Source organism: Lepidochelys kempii, chromosome 3 (genome assembly GCF_965140265.1).
Source record: "Lepidochelys kempii isolate rLepKem1 chromosome 3, rLepKem1.hap2, whole genome shotgun sequence".
Classification (NCBI taxonomy): domain Eukaryota; kingdom Metazoa; phylum Chordata; order Testudines; family Cheloniidae; genus Lepidochelys; species Lepidochelys kempii.
The window spans coordinates 137,896,114-137,918,948 of record NC_133258.1 but is presented as its reverse complement, the minus strand read 5'-3'; the positions used below and the strand labels follow the sequence as shown (position 1 = coordinate 137,918,948).

The window sequence follows — 22,835 nt, the reverse complement described above, 5'->3', positions numbered from 1 at the left end:
GCAATGAAGTGTGTAGGAGGGGGTGAGAAGGAAGGAAGGAAACTTCTGTATCATAACTACTGTATTTCGGTGACAATGACGGTCTGATATTGTGGGCCTCTTTTTCCTGTCGTAAGTTGTATGATCAAACCTTATCCCTTGTAAATTGCATTAAATGCAGTTTCCTTCCCCCCCAAAAAATGGAACTAAAACTTCTCTCCCCACTCCCAGAAAATGAAGGTCATGATTAAAAAACTTGTCAACCAAGCAAAAACGTTCAGTAGCTGAACACAACAAAAAGGGGTAGGGGGAAGAAGAGGAAATTGTTCTTAATTCTTTGTGAAAACAAGGCCAAGTGTTCTAATTTTAGTAGAGAGTCACTTCATCCATCCATCAATATCTAGCAGAAGTTCAGTATTTCAGCCATACAGCTGTGGGCCGCAGGACAAAATGAGAAGTGCTTAACCTAAATTACCTAAGGATTATTTAAAATGAAAACAATGTAAAATATAATTCATAGCCCTTCTCCTCCCAACACTCTCCCTCTCTTCTCCCCCCTCAAAAAAAAAAAAAAGTGGTTCCTACTTTAACTTGTGAAGTATTTGACAGGTTCACAAGTATTTACGAATGAGGGTCTAATTGGAAAGTGCCAGGTTCCTTTTTATTGCACTTTATCAATATTGTTAAGGGAGTGATGTAATTGTTTGGGGTATGGCAAAGACATTCCATGTCACTTCAGTGTTAATACCAGGCTGGAGCCTTCCTTGTCTGCCTGCGTAAGCTAGATAAACACAGACCTGTGTGCTTTCTTCTCATCTCAGGATACTTACTCAGAGAGACCTTGGAACATATGCCTATTGTGTGCTAAACATTTCACTTTTCATTTTATCCATGTGCCAGAAATCCATTCCTTGGATAAACACTTTACATACTGACACTCTTAAAGTCACTAAACACGATAAATAAAGAGAGAATACATCATTTCAGAACTGATTAAACATTTTCTCACTTGTGACAAATGAACAGCTATACACTGTATGGAGTCTCTGGAGCAGACATTCCATTTTCTTTGTCTTTATTTTGTGTGGAAGATTAACTTTCCATTTCAGCTCATCTATTGCACAACTCCGCTTCTCTAAAGTACACATTGTTGCACTGAGCCCAAAACATTATTCAAATTAGATTTTTTTTGCAAGTGCTTTTTACCTAGAGTTTCTGTATTTTTATGGCACCTTAGAGACTAACAAATTTATTTGAGCATAAGCTTTTGTGAGCTACAGCTCAGTTCATCGGATTGCATCCAATGAAGTGAGCTGTAGCTCATGAAAGCTTATGTCAAATAAATTTGTTAGTCTCTAAGGTGCCACAACTCCTCCTGTTCTTTTTGCGAATACAGACTAACATGGCTGCTACTCTGAAACCTGTATTTTTATGGTAATATCAATTTTTAACATTTTATACTATAGCTAAAAGGGGAGTCTGTTTCTTGCTAGAAGTTAAAGAAATACTATCATGAGGTAGATTTTAAGTGTTTAAGTTGTATGTAGGCTAAAGTTAACCACTTCAAAAAGAAAAATCCAAGTACATTAATCACATTAATTTTGCTTCATCTAATCCATCACTTTCTTGTACTACTCACTTCTCTATTCATTCAATACATTGCTGTTCTACCTATGATTAACAGAATGTAACTAATCTCTTATTTAGCATTCCTAAGCTCTCCTCCTTTAAAATAGTTCAACATCCAAGCATTTTATTTTGAAGATATTTAAAGAAAACTTTAGCACTGAAAATATCCTTCTCAAAGGAGATTGACCAAGAAGCGACCTTCAAAATCTTAGCAAAAGTTTTATTCTAGTGGCTGAATAAGAATTTCAGTAGTGGGAAGGGAAAGAAAGGATATATGTATTTTTCTAAAGTACACATTGGTGCATTGAGTCCAAAACATTATTCAAATTAGATTTTTTTTGCAAGTGCTTTTTATCTCGAGTTTCTGTACTTTTATGGAGATGTCCATTTTTAACATTCTATGCTATAGCAAAAAGGAGAGTGTGTTTCTGGCTAGAAGTTAAAGAAATATTATCATGTAAATGTATTTTTCCATAGCTAGTGAGTGGACAGAGTAAGTTCTGTCTCTTAATATTAAATCTTAAGTCTTAACATAATTTTTGGTATACAACATAAAGGTTGCTAAAAGTCCAGATCATCCTTGCTAGACAAATGCATGATATGCTTATAAGGCATAATTCCTTTCCCCACCAACCTATGTAGGATCTAGGTTCTGCAGAGAGACGGAGAGGGAGAGAGAGAGGGCTGGTGGGCAGGAATGGACAAGACCAGAGGAAGGACCATGGGGATGGACATTCTGTTCTCCTTCCCACTGTCCCTATAGACACTAGGTGTAGCCATAGCCATGGCCACAGGCACGCATCATTAGAACAGTTCCAATTAAGCCAGTCTGGCAAGAAAATGGGGAGTAAGCAGGGAAGGGAAACCAAAGGCAGTGCTGAGGCAAGGGTCCCTGGACAGAATACTTGAGGATTTGCCAGGTTTGGAAGTGAACTTTGAAGTCTGACAGCCCCCCAACAGAACAATTAATTTACAGTAAAATACAGTAGGAATGCTCAAAAATTTCCCTTGCTTACCCAGAGATTGGGTTTTACTATGGGATTTGCGTCACAGCTTTTAAGAATACTGAGCCTGCAGTTTAGCAATTATAAACCTCTAAATGATTTTAATAATGTCTTACATATAATTTACCAAGACTTCAGATGGGCCCCAATCGCAAAACTATTTATGCTGCACTACTTAGCAATCCTATATTCTGCCAGTTGAATTTAAAGAGACAAGAGCAAATCAAAGAGGACTATATTATGCAGTTTTCTATTCACTGGGTGTAACTTTGGCACTGTGACAACAATTAAATACAATTCTATGGAAAGCGAAGACGGTTTAACACCAAAAGAGACAAGTCCTTGCACTTAATTACCAAAGACTATAAAAAGCATTTTAATCTACACACTTGTATCTAATAAGTTCCAACTGCATTCACTCATACTGGGTAAAAATAAAATTAATTATACACCACAAATAAAACCAGGTAAAGAAATGCATTCATCAGTCTGATCAGAATATAAACGGTGTTTGTTTACTTATTTTTCATTTTGGTCCTTTACTGTGACTGACAAAGTAACCCTTCCTGCCCCCACCTTTTACTCCATCATTTAAACAAACACTGAACAACATGTACCCACACACACACACTTGTGCACGGACACACCACAAGTTGTGCAATACAGCAAAGTTGGGGAATTTGCCCAATTTTGAAACTTTTACACTGCTCATATACGTAATGAAATTTGTGGTTTCATCACAAAAGTCATTTGAAGAAAAATTTGAGTTCTTACAGATCAAATCACATTTAATTATACACATCCTTGATATTAAAAAAAAACTATTAGTACAGCAGATATTTCATAAGTGAAGAACTGTGGTTCAAACAGTTCACTCATATGACAATATCTTTTCTTTCTTTCTTTTTTTTTTTAAGGCATGAAGATGGGTGTATTTCCCATTATAATAGTCTTCTGTGCATGCTTGGGTTGTTTTGATTTTCTATTCTAAAGTTCAAAACAAAGCTGACATTAAATAAATATCACTTGTATTTTCTGAATGCATTTCTTTTGCTATCCAGAAAATTCTGTTAGTGTTGGCTTACAATACAGTACCTTCGAATGAAAACACATCTTTCAAAGGAAAAAGTTTTATTGCGTTAGTTCATCTCACCTTTTATGTGCTTCTGTCAGTGACTTCTCTTCATTTTCTTGGTCGATTTTAGCTGTGCAACAGACAGGAAATGGATTAGCTACAAGAAGAATACTCCACAAGTTTCTTTAGCGATAAATGTTTTTCATTGAACATGTCTGTAAAGTATTTATCTTTTAATTTATAAGAATGCACATCAGGTTGTATTGACATGTATATCAATTCTAAATCAACCATGAATTAGAACACAGCCACATTTTAAAAGAAAAAAAAAACACCTCCCAATTAACACAAATAAATGGGACCACCTCATGAAAAAGGCTTAAAGAAGTAGGCCTTAAAGAGAAAGACCTTGGAATGCCCCCTGAAAATCAACACACTTGGGCTCTTATGGACCAAGAGGGAAAGAATATTTCAGGGAGAAGTACTAAAAAATACCCTCCAACCAGGCCTCCCTAATATTTACATTTGGTGACTGTGAGTAAAAGCCCCATCGCTGATCTAACTGTTGGAGTACAGCCTTAAGAAAGAGGCATCTCTAAGAAAGCCAGGATCCAAATCAGTAATGAACATGAGTGCATGCAAACCCTACAATTAGTGCATTCTTAATGAGAGTCTCATTCCCGCAGTCAGAGACAGCTATCATTTTGCCAGCTATGGTGCTAACAAAGAGAATTCAAAACACTGAGCCATATGTGCTGTACATTTGTGAAGACTCTATTTTCCAATTTAAAATTGCTTTTGATTTTCATTTTATTCCAGTTTATCTTGTTTATGCAGGAGTCTTGATACAGAAGGCACACAAAACCAAAACACATTTCAACTCAGAGATTTTACTAGTCTGAAGAACAACAGTAATGCCCGCTATGTGCATGTGCAAGCTCAGATGAAATCGATTCCTGTGTATAGGGCTAACAAAAAAAACAAAACAAAAAATCATGCACCACTTATTTTAACAGGTAGCCCTTCAACCTGGAATCTGATTCCCCTCTTTGGTCCCTCAGAGCAAAAGTTTGCTGATTTGCAGAGTAATTTGCAAGGCCTATTTTGAGGGTGTAAGTGGTGCGGAGGCTTTGTGTTGACATAGAACCATAGGACTGGAAGGGACCGTGAGAGGTAATCTAGTCCGGTCCCCTGGACTCATGTAAGGACTAAGTATTATCTAGACCATCCCGGACAGGTGTTTGTCTAGCCTGCTCTTAAAAATCTCCAGTGATGGAGATTCCACAACCTCCCTAGGCAATTTATTCGAGTGCTTAACCACCCTGACAGTTAGGAAGTTTTTCCTAATGTCCAACCTAAACCTCCCTTGCTGCAATTTAAGCCCATTGCTTCTTGTTCTGTGCTCAGAGGTTAAGGAGAACAATTTTTCTCTCTCCTCCTTGTAACAACTTTTTATGTACTTGAAAACTTATGTCCCCTCTCAGTCCTCTCTTCATCAAGGTTGAATTTCTATACAGGGTTGTAACATATGGCAAAAAATCCAAGAATATTCTTACTTTTCATTCGGTTTTAGCACGTCACTGCTGCCAACCATACTCATCAAATAATGCGTTCTCAATATTGCCCCCACATTATAAGCATATCATCTTTTGAAATACTAACTTCTACATTTGAAAAAGGATGCTACTGCATCCTGAAACCATTAGCAGTTGCAACAGTGGCCAGAAATGATCAGAGAAGAAAGTGAACTTCAACCTGGTAGTAAGAATAATCACTAATGATAATTCTTTCATCCACTAGCTCAAAACACTTTACAGAGATGGGCTAGCACTACTGGGCCTATTTTACAGAGGGCAAGAGAGATGCAAAGTGATTTGCCCATAGTCACACAGCCAGTTAGAGCCAGGATGTGAATCCATGCTCATGGCTCCCACTCCAGTATCAACCCACTCAGCTATATGCTTTTTAGCATAAAGATCACGGGGCTGACCCTGAAACCCTTGCTATTGGTGTAGTGCATACTACCATGAGTTGACATCAACGGGACTACATGTGGTAACATGCCTTGTTTCTAGCAATAGTCATCTGAAAGTTCAGGCCCTATTTCAATGTTCAAAAAACAAACTTAAGCAGAGCTGGGTAAAAAGTTCTCAAGGAAATTCAAGAGCATGTGAAGCCTGCCTGACCATGGGTTTCATTATTAGCTTGAAACTCAGCCCAGATTCTTCTAAAGGTTTGTGTAGCTTCAAAATGCTTTCAAGTGAACCTGGGACCAGTGTTGATTGAACCTGGGCTGACTTACAGGTTTACATGCGAGCCTTCCATGGCTTTGGATGTGAAACAAGGTGAACCTTGGCAGCTTAAACTGAGCTTCATTATAACCATATATGTATTTTTAACTTCAATCTTGGAACTCAAAGTGACACTCTTTGTGAAACAATGTGGATGAAGACTGAACAAAATGGTTGCAAAGCTCCCTGTGAAGCAAACGCACCCATCTCTCACTTTAGGTTCACAAAGTATCCCTATATAGAACTGCTAAAAATAAAAATAATGTATTACTGAAACATTTAACTTGGGCTCCTCTAATCTGCTTAAAATCCACTGCACAAAACTTAGACTGGCTAATGTTTGACAAGCTCCGGTCAGTGGTTTTTAAATGCCTGTACAGTATCTGAAAGTCATAACTAAACAATGTTCCCCACTATTTTCAAGATTACTTGGTTCTGACAAGATTGTTCACGCTGGCGGCAGAGCTTCTTCCCTTTTTTGCCCATTAGATGGTTTACACTAGCTTACAGGTCAATTGTTTACGATATAAAAATGGGGAAAATGTTCCACAATTTACCATTTGAAAGTGCTCACGCATGAACAATATTAACCATAAAAACGTGCTTCAGACTGAACAAGGCCTGACTGAAAACATCTTCATGCTGGAGCACTTTAAAAAAAAAAAGTCGACAAGAAAAGTAGTTATCCTGAACATCCACACGGGGGGAGGGGGGAAAATAGCTTTTTACTGAGATTTGTGCTTGTTAGTATTTCATTTAGAAAAAGGACTACTATACATAGAACAGAATTTTGAGAAGTCCTTCAATGACACAAGGACATAATCTGTATTTTTTGTTAAAAGTTACAAATATATACATACATGACAGTCAGAGCTACACAGCCAGATTCTCTCCTATGTTAGACCACCACTGGGCACAGGAGGAAGGCAGAGAGTTGCTGGGGGTGGGGATGGGAGTCTGTTCCTCAAGGCTGGCCCAGCTTCCACCCTAATGATATACTTAAAGCAAGTGCTGGAGGCCATAACTCACTTGAGAATCTGGCCCACAGTCTACCTACTCTCCTAAGTTTCTAAAGGTGGAGTGCTTTAAACTGTTAAAGAATAACACAAAAGTGATTCTGCAGTAACATGAAGGTAAGTGATACACCCGTGAAAGCAAGTTAACATCAAGATTAAAACGGACACCTTCATATGTTTTCTAATACCTAGCTCTCATGTAGTCCTTTTCATCAATACATCTTAAATATCTTTACTATAAACTATTAGATGGATCTCATGTACTATGGGTGGTTTTTGCTGGTGATCTTCCCTATAATGAAAATATTACACGTGTTGTTGAGTCATCATCTTCCCTTCCCTCCAACAGTTTAACTAATCCTTGATGCCAACCTAATGATCAGTCTCAAAGTTGCAGCTCACTCCTCCTAAAGGATGCATCACCCCAGTAAACGATAATCCCTAAATTTTGATCTCATGGATCAGGAACAGAACTTATTTTTTATTTAGCTGCTTTCATACTCTCAATATTTCACAGGGGTCTTAACAGCTCACATTGCACTGTAAGTACAAATCTACTTTAAAATAGAAATATATTGAACGGTAATATTGGCAAGGCTCTGGGAACTATTCTGGCTTTTTTTCATATACTGCTTGGGTGTCAAAGAATCAAGGGCTAAAAAGTGACTTCTCATGGGACAAGCGAAATGAGGTGCCTAAACCTAATACATACTGTACATTGACTTTATCTAATCTCCTTTTTAATATTTCCATATATGGTGCATCATGATTTCTCATGGCAGGGTATTCCATTGTTTAAACTCTTATCATCAGGATATGTTCCTTATATTTAATCTACATTTGTCCTACTTTAATGTAAAGCCCTATACTTCCTGTAATACTTTATAATTTTTGGTCATAAGTCTAGTACATTACTTTGGCCTTATATCATTTCCCCACAAATATCTTTACACAAAGTATCATAGCCCCTTTCTATTCATTTCTTTCAACTACGGTATATATGCATTGTTAAACTTTTTTCCTGTCTGACCTTTCAGCTCTTATCTTTGCCGTTATTCTTTGTGTTTTCTTTGTTTTACTGTTCTAGGTTTTATAATCAGGTGTACAAAATTGTACACGGTATTCCATAAATACTCAGTCTACTGGAATTACCACTATGTATGCATCTACAAAATGGTATATGTCTTTATCCAACAGCTTTGCACTTTAAGTTCCTGCAGAGACTTAAATACATGCATAACTTTACACACGAGTAGCCACACTGAAGTCAAATATTCCGATAAGGGAATTCAAAGCATTGAAAATAAAAAGAGATTAGGAGAAGCATATACAGGTTATCTAGCAAATATCTAGATGTTTAGTAAAGAAATGTTATTTATGTTCCTGCAAATATAGTTTAAAAATATACAACATGAAATTGAGTATAGAAAATACAAAGACTTAAGCATTCAAGGAAGGTATTTATGAATAGTCCCACTGACTTTGATGGTATATCATGCTCCAGTCACACATTGCTCAAGTCCTGGCATGACTCAGGCTACTTAATACAGAAAACAAAACAAAACAAAAAACCCCCACCAAATCCTTTTTTTTCATTTCCACGCACCTAACATTCTCCTATATTGTTCCCCCCCACCACCAAATGTCTTTGATTTTTCTATATTAAACTTCATTTAAAAATATTTGTAGGAAAGTAAATGGTATTTTTCTTTTGCTAGCCTACTTCATCTTCTAAGTATTCTCCACATTGCTATATTTTCTGTGTGTGCAACTCCTTCAAATTCTCTTATCTACAAATCTGGCCCTTTCATCACTTATCTGAGTTTCCAGATCAGTTATAAAGATATTTAACAATACCAGCCCTAGAGTTAACTCTGCTATATAGACCACAAGTTGAACATAATTCTCTTTCAACTCTCAAAGATTATTTTGTTTCTCTACCATTGTAGTCTTATTTGGGAGGTTGAATTTGTAGACATGAGTTGGGACTGACTGTGGAAAGGCCTAAATTTACTATGCTTGGACAAACCAGTGCCGCATCTCCTGTTGCAAGGGTGGGTTTTATTAGGCTCTATAAAGTTTATTTACCCTTGACACTAAGACTGAGTAAGCAGTAGCTGGAACTGATTAAAAAAATGGCTATGTATCTCCCCCACTTGGGTAACTGGCCACCTAGATCAGACAGAGAGAAATCAAGGCCAAAGGAGAGACTTGCTCTGGATTCCTGACCTCTTCCCTCCTCTGGGCCAAGCGAACTCTAGGACCTCATGATGTCCTTGCCGGGCCTTCAGCCAATACTCGCACCCCAAAGTCGGAAGAGAAGACAAGTGAAGACAAGATAAAGAGGATACACTGTTCAACAGCCTACACAAACCAAAGTCCTCGTGCTGGACCATTCTAGCCTACAGAATTTTTGCCTAATCTCCCAAGAGGAGAATTTGCAAGAATTTGCAAGCACTCCAGGGGCTGCACCTGCAATAGTGTTTATAATTATTTTATTTAGGTATTTCTATAATACTCAAAACCATAGAATCCAAGTATCTGACATTATTAAGGGTAGAAGATCAAGGCAGAATAGCAAGATAAGAAGACAAAGGGAAGTCTCTTGAGGGAGCTCTTTCCTTTTCCTCCCCATTGCTCCCCTCTCCTCCTCCTGATTTTGTGCATTTTGGTTTTACTTCTTGGATTTTGTCGTTTGCTCTATTGTTGTAAGCTTAATATCCCTTAATGTAGTCAGAGAGAGGAGTGGCATTGCGGGGAGCAAGAAAGCAGTGATTGATTATGTATGGAAAATAGCAGAAATAAGTGGGTTCTGAGGAAAAGTATTTAAAGGAAGTGAGTGTATCAATAATCTTCAGAACATGACAGTGGCTTTGTGAAAAAATAATTAAACCCTTTGCTGAATCCTGAATGTGCATCAACCCCAGAAATTAGCTACAGAAAATCTATTCAAAATTAACAGAAAATTAGGGCTTACCAGATACCGTATGTGCAAATGTACTGGGATAAGCATAGTTACAAGACTGACTTACTATTTAGTTCATATTCAGAAAATACTCTGAGCTGAGCAGGCCTTGTGGTATTAAGATGCGGTCTATTCTAACAGCATTCACACATCCATCTTAAACTTTTCGCTCCACCACAACTTTCTGTTGCTGTTCTGTGTTATGATCTTGACCCAGTGATTACGGTCTGTAGTCACCATCTGAATCCAAAACCTTTCAGCAGCTTAAACTACTTCTGCTGAACCAGTTCCAAAGGGCTGTGAGCAAGCAGAGGCACAAAACTGCCATCCCTTCTGCTCTCCCACTCTCACTTAAGGGAATATCACGTCTTCTCAGGTAATTGAATACAGGAATGCATTTGAGTAATCTCAGATGGAAGGCAACAAGAACCCTTTCATCTACTTGTCAATGCTCTACATCTTTTTGCTTTTTCTTCTTTTTTATTTAAAAAGTGTTAACTACTATTTATTTATCATTAGCTATGAATGTTCTTTCCAGTCACTTTCATGTGTGGTGAGTTTTTTTAAACAGATATAGTCCCTTTACAATAAGGGCATGGCTACACTTGCAGATGTAGACCACTTTGAGTTAAACCCACCTTCGGAGAGCGCAGTAGGGAAAGTGCTGCAGTCTGTCCACACTGACAGGAACAAGCGCACTCGCGTGGCCATGTTTGAGGCACTTGCAGCGGCACTGGGAGTGGTGCATTATGGGCAGCTATCCCACAGAGCACCTCTTCCCATTCTGGTGCTGTGAATTGTGGGAAGGGGGCGGGAGATGTGGGGCATTCTGGGTCCTGTCCCAACGCCCTGTGATGCATCGGTTCACATCCCAGCAATCCCTGTGCTTCAGTCCACATTTGGCGGCATCTTTCACCGGTTTTTGTACTGCGTGCTCTGTCTTCCCTTTCGGTCTGTGGGAATGGAGCCTGAACTGCTGAGGAGGATGCAGACGAGTCTCGCCAGCACGTCACGTTTGGCAGTTGAGTTATTCCTTATGATCCAAAATGACAGTGAGGGCTCTGACGATGATATCGACGTGAGTAACACATAGGACACGAGTTTGCTTGTGGCATTCATGGTCATGCTCACCACCGTGGAACGGTGCTTTTGGGCTCAGGAAACAAGCACTGAGTGGTGGGATCACATCGTCATGCAAGTCTGGGATGACAAGCAGTGGCTGCAGAACTTTCGGATGAGAAAAGCCACTTTCATGGGACTGTGTCAGGACCTCACACACACCTTGCAGTGCAAGGACACAAGATTGAGAGCTGCCCTGATGGTGGAGAAGAGGGTGGCTATTGCAATCTGGAAGCTGGCAACTCCAGACAGTTACCAGTCGGTCGCTAACCAGTTTGGAGTGGGGAAGTCGACCGTTGGAATCGTGTTGATGCAAGTTTGCAGGACTATTAATCACATTCTGCTCAGAAGAACCGTGACTCCAGGTAATGTGCATGACATTGTGGATGGTGATAGATGGCACACACATTCCAATTCTGGCACCAGCCCACCTAGCCTCCGAGTATGTTAATTGGAAGGGGTATTTCTCTATGGTTCTCGAGGAGCTTGTGGATCACCATGGGCGTTTCACTGACATTAACGCAGGCTGGCCCAGAAAGGTGCATGACACATGCATCTTTCAGAAAACTGGCCTGTTCAGGAAGCTGCAAGCTGGGACTTTTTTCCCCAGACCAAAAGATCACCACAGGGGAAGTTGAAATGCCCATTGTGATCCTGGGAGACCCCGCTTATCCTTTAATGCCATGGCTCATGAAACCCTACACAGGGAGACTTGACAGCAGCAAGGAGCGGTTCAACAACAGGCTGACCCATTGCAGAATGACTGTGGAGTGTGCTTTTGGCCGTTTAAAGGGCTGCTGGCACTCTCTGTATGGGAAGCTGGACCTCGCCGATGACAGCATCCCCATGGTTATATCCGCATGCTGTACCCTCTATAACATTTGTGAAGGGAAGGGTGAACGATTCTCTCAGGCATGGAACTCAGAGTTTCAACACCTGGAGGCTGAATTTGAACAGCCAGAGAGCAGGGTTATTAGAGGGGCCCAGCGCGGGGCTGCAAGGATTAGGGATGCCTTGAAGGAGCAATCTGAGGCTGAAAGCCACCAGTAATGTCTGGTGCCCTGCACGGGAGTGAAGTGCAGTGATTCCAATGTTAGTAGGAATCTGTGTTTGCTACGCTGACTCGCAGTGCCTGTTTCTTTCCTGGGGTAAGGTATCTTTTACTTTATGCAATAAGAAAGCCAAAAAAGCCATTTATTGAAAAGAAACACAACTGCTTGGGAAACAGAAAGGGCAAAGGGGTGGCCTGGGGAATGGTACAATCACAGATTGTATGTCCTGTTATCGTACTCAGCCTTCCTGTCTGGAGCGCTGTGCAATGAGTGCTGCAGTTCAGGATGGCTATACTGCATGGTGATGGGGGTTGAGTGCAGAGGGTAAGGGTCGTAGTTTTCAGGGCTGGGTGGTGAAGCTACAGGTGTTAGAGGCAGCTGGTGGCGGTAAGAACCTGAATATTGGGGAAAGTGGGTTGGAGGTGACATCGGGGCACAAGGGAAAGCATTTTGGGACAAGGGCTGCGGGGGGGGGGGGGGGGAGGATCGGGCACAGTAGCGCTCCACCTGCATGGCTACGAGCACCTGGATCGAGTCCGCTTGGTGCTCCATTATGCTTATCAGCTGATCCGTGCTTTGCTGCCGGAGCACCGCGCTTTTGTGCCGGTGCTCCTCATTCTGCTGGCGGATCCTCCTTTCACTGTCCCACCACTCCTGCACTTTTTGATTTTCATTATTTGAATGCTGCATTACTTCATGCAACATGTCTTCCTTGCTTCTATGTGGCCTCTTTCTGATTCTTTGGAGTCTTTCGGGCAGAGATGTCAAGGTTGCATCTGTAAAGGAAAATGCAACACTTAACAGAGGCACCGTTGTTCACACCAGGCAGAGCAATGATGCACCCTGGTCCATATGCAGCTTGCCTGTGTGCAGCAATGGTCCCCCCGCCCCTCACGGCACAGTGGCACGGACAAGTTAGCCTTACTGGGACAAGGAACACAGTGGCTCTCCCAAGAAACCTGCGCAAGCGCATTGCCCAAGTTCTGGATGAAACCTTTGAAAAGATCACTGAGGCAGATTACCGTGATGTGAGAGAGCACATCAACACCCTATTGTGCATCTAGGCATGCATGCAGCCCTAACCCTCCTCACCACAAGAGCCCGCACCGAATAAATTCCTTCCCAAAATAAATGCCGCTTACCGGGAACCTCCTCTAGTGTTTGTCCTTCCCCAAGCACTGGCCGCCACAACTTGCTACCTTCCTCTTGGCTTGAGAACAGCTCCTGGCTGCATGCATCTAGGGATGCCGGGGTGTCTTCCTCCACCTCAGCACCCTCACTCCTCCTCCTCCTCCTCCTGCCTTGTTTAACTGGGCTCTGAGGTGTCCATGGTGGTACTTGGAGTAGAGGTGGAGTCGCCCCCAAGTAGCGCGTCCAGCTCTTTGTAGAAACGGCAGGTCGCAGGGGCAGCACTTGAGCGGCTGTTTGCCTCACGGGCTTTGCGGTAGGCATTCCGCAGCTCCTTCACTTTAATCCTGCACTGCGTTCTTTGCATCATGTCCCTTGATATCTGCCCGAAGGTATCGTAATTCCTACAGCTGGAGCGCAGCTTGGACTGGACAGCTTCCTCCCCACAAGCACTGATGAGGTCCAGCATCTCGCCATTACGCCATACTGGGGATTGCCCTAGTGCAGGCGTGGTCACCTGGAAAGATTCACTGAGAGCACTCCACGCCTGGCTGAGCAAATAGAAAGGGGATTTTCAAAATTCCCAGAGAATTTAAAGGGCGGGTCTGGCGGTTAGTCACCTGAGGGCAGGGCAGTAGAGTTCAAAGTGATGACCAGAGTGGCTAGCACAAGCATTGTGGGACACTTCTGGAGGCCGATCAGAGTGCACTAACAGACCAGGGCATCCACATTGGTGCCACAGCACTCCAGCAGGGGTGCACAAAACATTATTCCAGTCACTGAGGTGGAGTACCAGGAGCGGATCAGACGCGGAGTCAGAGCACTCTACATGCTTTCCCAGTGTGGACGGGTAGTGAGCTAGTGTGCCTGGGGCTCCTTTAATGCACTGTAACTTGCAAGTGTAGCCAAGCCCTTAGTCGTTACACTGCTATAGTTTTCAATACTTGTATTGACACTGAATTGAGATCTAAGTACATTTGCATAATGTATAAATGTTCTATGCTATATTCATGGTAAGACCACATTGCAATAGAAGGATGCACCCACAGGGATTCCCATGTCTGGATTTCTCTTGACAATTAAATTCATAGAAAGGTTTTGGCAGAAAGTATAAAAAATAGACATTTTGTATTCATGAAATTCCAATTGAGCCTTTTAAATACTTCAGTCTTCATAGAGTCTTCAAATTAGAGCTGTCAAACATTTAAAAAATTAATCGTGATCAATTGCGAGTTTATTGAAATAGCCATGATTAATTGCGCTGTTAAACAATACCACATTTATTTAAGTATTTTTGGAATATTTGGATGTAGAAAACAGGTATTCACATGGCACTGTTGTCATCGTCATTGGTGATCCCTTGATGGAAGGTTGAAAAGATGTTATTTCCCATGGTAGAAACCTGTGCGTGATGTCTTAACATGGAGAAGCTGATACGCCTACAGCAACCACACAATCACGACAAGCTGGAGGTCTGGGGCCCAGTGGCAGGGAAAGTCCGAGATGACTGGAGATCTCCAACATACTGCAGCCTTCATCCGCTTTCACAGCTGTTGAGATCCAAAGACCCTCTTCCGCCTGATCCACCGTTGAGGACTTGGGGGATTGGATCGTGCTTTGTCTGAGAACTCCTCTCGGACCTGTTTGCCTTGGGAGACCCTACAAGGAGCACAAAGCTCCTGACAACATAGTTCTGAGGATCATTGGAACATGCAAGCCCCTTCACCACAACAAGGTAATGGTCCCCGAAGAGCGGCACTGTTGTAGGCCAGAATTGCAAGGTATTTATGTACCAGATATGCTAAGCCTTCGTATGTCCCTTCATGCTTCAACTACCATTCCAGAGGACATGCTTCCATGCTGATCACAGGTTCTGCTCGATAATGACCCAAACCAGTGCAAACAGAGGCACATTCATTTTCACCATCTGAGTCAGATGTCACCAGCAGAAGGTTGATTTTCTTTTTTCGTGGTTCAGATTCCGTAGTTTCTGCATCAGAATGTTGTTCTTCTGAAAGCATGCTCCACACCTTGTCCCTCTCAGATTTTGGACGGCACTTCAGATTCTTAAACCTTGGGTCGAGTGCTGTATCTCTCTTTAGAAATCTCACATTGGTACCTTCTTTGAGTTTTGTCAAATCTGCAGTGAAAGCATTCTTAAATTGAACAACATGTGCTGGGTCATCATCCAAGACTGCTACAACATGAAATACATGGCAGAATGCAGGTAAAACCACAGAGCAGGAGACTTACAATGCTCCCCCAAGGAATTCAGTCACAAATTCAATTAACACACATTTTATCAAGTGTCATCAGCATGGAAGCATGTACTCTGGAATGGTGGCTGAAGCATGAAGGGGCACACAAATGTTTAGCATATCTGATACGTAAATACCATGCAACCCCGGCTACAACAGTGCCATGTGAATTCCTGTTATCACTTTCAAGTGACACTGTCAACAAAAAGCAGGCAGCATTAGCTCCCATAAACATAAACAAACTTGTTTGTCTTTGCGATTGACTGAACAAGAAGTAGCTCTGAGTAAACTTGTACGATCTACGGATTTACATTGTTTTGGTTTTGAGTGCAGTTATGTAAAAATATAATTCTACATTTGTAAATTGCACTTTCACAATAAAGAGATTGCGCTACAGTACTCATATGAGATTAATTGAAAAATACTATTTCTTTTGTTTATCTTTTTTACAATGCAAATATTTGTAATACAAAATAATATAAAGTGAGCACTGTGCACTTTGTATTCTGTGTTGTAATTGAAATCAATATATTTGGAAATGTACAAAAACATCCAAAATATTTATATTCAATTTAAATTAGTATTCCATTATTATTTAACAGTGCAATTAAAAACAGTGATTAATTGTGACTATTTTTTTAATCTAGTTAATTTGTTTTGTGTTAATTGCTTGAGCTAACCGTGACACTCCTACCTCAAATACTTCAGGATGCAACTACTAATATAGTTTCTAACATGCAGCCCTGATTTACAACTGTGTTACTGAAGTTTTGTGCCAGCATAATTTTCTATCAGTATCATAAACTTGTATTTGTTTGTCTTTATTTCAAATGCCTGAACCTCAGAAAGGCATTACACTGGCTTATATCTGAAATAGTGCAGTGATATTTGAGACCATAGATATATAGAATCATAGAATCTCAGGGTTGGAAGGGACCTCAGGAGGTCATCTAGTCCAACCCCCTGCTCAAAGCAGGACCAATCCCCAATTAAATCATCCCAGCTAGATATATATTTTATTTAGTTTTCAGTTTATCAATAAAATGCATGAACCTACTGTTTAAGCTTTTTGGCACATTTACCAACACTGAAACACAATAGAAACACTAACCTGACGACAACAGAGGGTGCTGTGACCAAAGCAGATGCAGATTGCTTGAGCTATGAAGCAGCCCACTACATAGGTTCCGACTACCCCTCTACCCGGTGGGTTCTCGATGCTCACCCCCGCCCCTAGCCCCATCTCTTCTTGCTCCTGCACTGCCCTCACCCCACTCCCATTCCACCCCTTTCCCAATGTCTCCACCCTGCCTTTTCCCACTCTAGCCCTGCCCCCATTCCACCCCCTTTTCCCAAGTCCCCATCCCTGCCCTGCCTCCTCCCCTGAGCATGCCGGGTCCCTGTCCCTCCCGAAAAGCACGAAGTGTCGCCGAACAGCTGTTAGGTGGGGAGGGGGGGTGGGAAGCGCGGGGAGGGAGGGGGAGGAGCGAGGACATGGAGCACTTGGGGAGGAGGCGGCGGCGAGGAGGAGGGAGCTTGGCTGCTGGTGGGTGCGGAGCATCCACGAAGTCGGCGCCCACGGCCCAGTAGGAATCTCCAAACATCATCCCCTAAACCCCATCATCCCTCCCAAAGAAATATTGCACCTGCCTACTGAAATGCCCAAGATACTATCTTCTAGCTGTAGATTCTTCCTCTCCGGATCTGAAAGAACCAACAAAACCAGAGGAGATCTGCCTCCCTCACTTCTACAAACAAAATGGTGCCTGAGCTTGATGGAATGCAGCTGATGGCTGTGCTACAACAGATGGCCGTGCTACAACAGATGGCCGTAGATACTCTGTTGGAATCAAATCTGCAGTTTCCACCCTACAGACCACAATGACTGAGATTCAGGGTGCACTGCACGCTCTACCCAGACAGATGGATGAAGCAGAACACCGAATTTCTGAAGTGGACGATGCTTTCAAAGAGAACAAATTACAGATTATGAAGAATTGTATCATCATCAAGACTGTTAAGACCAAGCTAACTGATCTAGAAAGCTGCTTGCAACGATATAACATGAGGATTGTGGGTGTCCCTGAGGGAACAGAGAACGGTAAACCTTCTGAATTTGTCCCTACACAGGTAACTAAGTTGTTGGATCTGCCAGTAGATTTTTGTTTTGATAAAGATCATGCATACCAGGCCCTTGCCCTCAAGCCAGCTCCAGGAAGTACGCCTAGAGGTTGACTGTGAAATTGCTGAAGTTTACCACTAAGGAGCTTATTTGCAGAAATCCAGAATCCAGCATCCAGCAATTAAAATACAGCTCTTTTATGATTATGCCCCTGATGTGGTTGCAATGAGGGCAGCTTTTAACCAAGCAAAACATCTGGCCGGGAAGGTGGACTTGAAGTTTTTTATTAAATGCCCAGCAACATTTGATAATATGAATGGTGAGAAGAAAGGATCATTCAGTTCATGTCAGGAGGAGGAAAAAACACCTCAACAGTCTGCAAACTCCTCCCTTGCAAGAGAAGATATTTTTGGAATGATTCAATCATACGGAATTTATGCTCTCGGAGATCTGATATGGCTACTCTGAACAAGTTAATGAGCTCTATTTGATAATGATATGTTAGTTCCTTTTCTTTTCTCTCTCTCTTTCATTGGGGTTAAAAGATTAAAGCATTATCATCAATGTACTTCCACATGCCTTAACTCATAGGAAAGGTAAAGTAAAATCTATCATTTGGTTAGTACTTTTATATATAATAAACAAATAATTGCTTTATTAGATTGTGCTTCCTTACGGACTAATGTATGAAGGTTTTATTGGTAATAGGTGATTATTAATACATTTGGGCTCTCTCAAGAGATGGAATTAATTGGAGTAAATCAGAAGTCTTGGGCATTAACAAATATGCCCACAAAGGCCTTTCCTCAAATTGGGACTTTCAGTGGTAATACTCTTGTATGAAACACGTAGGAATACTGATCCCCCAAAATATTCAGGAGATCTCTAAGATAAATAATGAACCTATTATTGCCCAAGTGCTTTCACCATCTCATCTGCCCACTGCCCACTAACCCATTCACTGCCACTAGTTTTAACATCCTAAGTCTCGGAGAGCTTCAAAAAGACTAGTGGTCTCAACCATGTGAGAGCTCTGTTCTGCTAGGTACTGTACAAGCATGTAGTAAAAGACACTTACTAAGACAAAGCATACATTCTTAGGTATAGAGATGATACTGTAAGTAGTTTACATTGGTTTTAATTCCTCTTTCCAAGACCTGCATGGAAGGACTGATAACTTAAAGATACCTGACTCTTTTCTGTAGGCGGGTGATGGATGGACATACACACACTTTTTTTTTTTTTTTTAACAATTTAAAAGATTTCTGAAATTGCTTTCCATTAATATATGCAAGAAAAACAGAATCGCTGATGGTGCAGAGTGGCATAAAAAGGGTTTATTGGCACACCTTTTGATGACTTGTATAAACTCTCTTGTCCCTTATTTTTTGTCACTGATGAGTATGGGGCTTTTTCAAACACATGTCCATAAAACCTTCTTTTACCTGACCACAACATGCAGAGATACCCACACAGTAGGCATAGATTACATTTATGCCACTAAGGATGCGTGAGTGAGTTCCTGTGCAGTGGCTGTGGAGAACTGAATACATTGCAATACATTGGCTTTCTTGTGGGTTCTGAAACAAGGCAAATTCATTTAAGCAGTCTTAGTGATCCACATGAAATTGAATGTGCAACAAGAGGACTATGTAGTAATGCAAACCAACTGAGGTGTAGACATCTGAGGTAAAAGACAAGTTGATGCAATACAGATGCATTTGTTAGCATTACCACATCTAAATGTTTGAGATATATATATATATAAAGATGACTTTCATCATTTAAAGCAGACAGAACACTAATAGAAAACTGTAAAACAATTAATGAAATTCACGTTATTTTCCCCCAGTGTTAAGCATTCTGTTTTCTTATGTACTTATTCTGTGTTGCCTGTTCTTCGCATTCCTCTTCAGTGAAATTTTCAAAAACGGGAAGTTTGGGGGGGGGAGGGAGAGGGGTTAGGTTTAATTTTTTTTCTTTCAATAAAGAGCATATTGGGAACAGTCCTATCTCAGTAGCTTTGCTTATACTAACAGCTCCCTAACTCTGCCCATTTAGACTTGCTTTGCTTCTCCACTTTGGGACGTACCCAGGAAAAAAACTAAAGACTTCACTGTTGCATATATGAAGTATATGGTACACTGATACAACCTACATATCCTTTCTGTCCTTTGCGTAGTATAGCAGAATTTCAGGCCGACTTTGCAAGGGACTATAGATTATTGTGGTTCTGAGGAAAAAAGCTGATCTTGTCTACAGAATGTGAGGTCTCTGACTACTACAGGGACAGTGAATGGAGTAGAGAGGGGTGTCCCTCCCAGAGTGGAGTGATGGGGAACTCATCTTTTAAGTGGGTGACATGTGGAGGGAATGTGAGTGAAATGCCGTGGTCTCCTCTGGTCCTCACCACTTGAGGAAAATCTTTTTTTCAGTATCTGATTATTAGGTAGGATCACAATTTATAGGCCAGAACAGAGTTGCATTTTGGATAGTTGAGATCCGTAGCCCAGAATACAAAGTTACATGAAAGACTGAGGAGGGCGATAGGAAGGCAGAGATAAGGTTAATGTTGGAAACTTATGTCATTACTATTACCACCTTTCAGAACATTTTCAGCATTATAATTTATTTTCATTTTTTAAAATATTTTATAATGTTTAAAGAATGGTGTTTAAAATTAATAGATATTCATAGCTATATACTCATACAACCCCTTTGCTACCTTAATGAAGTTTTTGGCTTGGGAATTTTTTTAAAGAACAAAACAGTTTTATTTCTATATATTCCTAACATTATTTTATGCCTTGTTTTCTTGAAAGGATTAGTTTAGAATATTTTGGAAAATAACAAAGAATTGTATTACCCTGTACATTAAAAAGATACATTTAAAGAACATTAAGTTGGAAGTCAAGCACACAGAAGGTAAGAAATGCCAGAATTAAAGTAGCATGGGTATGTGTCTTATGATACGGTCTTTCTGAACATTATGTAGGAAGTCTGTGGCAGAGTCAGGAGCAGAGCCCAGATCTCTTGGGATCCAGTCCACAGCCTTAACCACAAAGGAACATTCTTGTCTTTCTTACAAACCTCTGCCTTATTCACTATCCATCATTTGCACTGAAAGAAGCAGGGGTCTTGCAGAACAGACAGCATGTGATCATGTAATTAAGGACTTTATCATAGTTCATATACACAGGGGAGGGCAAGTTAAGATTTCATGAAAAACCTTCATTCTGACACTTCCTAACCTGAAGGGGTGACTTTGCAAACTTTACATCCTTTAAAAATAGTTTTGGTACGCAATTTCCTAGATTAAAAAAATACATAAATCCCCAAACCAACAGAGCAAATTTTATCATGTGAAACCATACTGGCCCACCAGCAGGAGTTAAACCCAAAGCCTTTAGATCCACAGCACTGATGTGTACTGCTTGACCTGTAAGAGAAATTGACAGTAGTAGCAGGTTATTATCTTCTAAGTACACCAGCCATGAGAGAGGTAAATGTGACACACTTTGCTAATGGCTTACACAACTGTTTTCTAGATAGCAGTGGAACATGGAGAATCAGGATTCCTGATTTCTATTCCTGGCACTGGAAGGAAGTGGTTATGGATAGGATAGCCAACTATATAAATTTGGCATATTTTATCGTTCAAAGCAATGAGACTGTGGATTGAGTCCGCAACATTAGAGACAGTGTGATCTTGCCAGTTGTACCTGAAATGACCTTGTGTAACCACTGTGTAAAATCAGTGGTATGATACTCACCTGCCTTCTAAGGTAGGAATATGGGGCCTTCCTCAATAATAAATGTAGTGATGGGCACAGAATTTTGCATATCGGTACATGGGGGAGCTGAGATTAGAATGTACGGTCTCTTTCTGGGTCCCAATGCAGCACTACTTAATAAAGTGACAGTTTTTACTGCTACATCCTTCATGGAGTCTGTGGGGCCAGGAAGCATGCTCAGTGCAGATGGAATGTTCAGCAACTGTACCAGCAAGCCTCTAAAGGCCTCCCTTGACTGCAAAGTTAACTCGAATTACAACAAGAAAAGGCGTACTTGTGGCACCTTAGAGACTAACCAATTTACTTGAGCATAAGCTTTCGTGAGCTACAGCTCACTTCATCAGTATATGCATCCGATGAAGTGAGCTGTAGCTCACGAAAGCTCATGCTCAAATAAATTGGTTAGTCTCTAAGGTGCCACAAGTACGCCTTTTCTTTTTGCGAATACAGACTAACATGGCTGCTACTCTGAAACCTCGAATTACAACTTGAATGCTGCACCTAGCTCAAGTTCCGTGTACTAACAAAAATCCTTAACTCAAGTTGGCTGGGCCATTAGGGGGCATAACTCATCAGCTGCTAACATGACCACTCTGCAGTGTGGATGTAGGGTAGTTCCATTAGCACTACATTGTCTTTTCACAATTCCACCCGTGTGCCCAGATAAACTCTCCCACTGGGAAAGAATTCATAGAGCTTACTTCAGTGCGAAGAACCATCAGATAGGCCCACAGAAGCCTTTGTGTCACACGAGTGAGTGCAATGCCAGTATGAAAACAGCAGCTTGACTGTTGTTCTGCAGTGTGGCTGCTCGCTCCCCCAAATTAGGCTAACTTGAAAGAAGTAGCTCACATATAGAAAACTTGAGTTAATGTTGCCATGTAAACATACCATAAAAGTCTTTACCAAGCATGTGCAAATTGCAATTTTCAGACACTTACAATTTGGCTAAATCTGGATACATTTTAATGGGGACAGCAAAAGGTACCTGTCTAATACCAGGATCATCCGCCCGCCAAATTTCATATTCCTGTTCCAAATCTTAGAGGTGCTAGAGCTCTTCAAAGAAACCTTCAAAAAAATGTAACTTTTGGAAAATGACTAACATTATTTTTTATTGTATACATTATACTAATTATTCCTTAATCTTCTCCTTGGAAGCAGCTAATTTGCTTTTACTGAAACCTTTTTTGGGGCTGGGGGGGGAGCCTCTGGCAGAGACAATTTCAGCACAAATGGTTCAAGTTTAGCAAAGCAATATGCAACTTAAAACAGATGTCTCACAGGGTGGCTGATTCTTTAGGTGGAGCTAGAGCTAGCCCCACCTGTGAATAATCAGCTGCCTCAGCAGATACTTTGAGGCCAGGGATTGGGTTATAGCCTGAAGATCAACTGGTCTTTAG

General features: G+C 41.0%; 1 protein-coding gene across 1 annotated transcript in view; it reads right to left on the bottom strand.

Annotated features, from left to right (window-relative positions):
- The window catches only part of FMN2 (formin 2), a 242,960-nt gene that overhangs the window by 34,860 nt on the left and 185,265 nt on the right, over window positions 1-22,835 (bottom strand). The window contains 1 exon segment of the mRNA XM_073338221.1: window positions 3,766-3,817. Coding sequence (XP_073194322.1) covers window positions 3,766-3,817 — 52 coding nt within the window.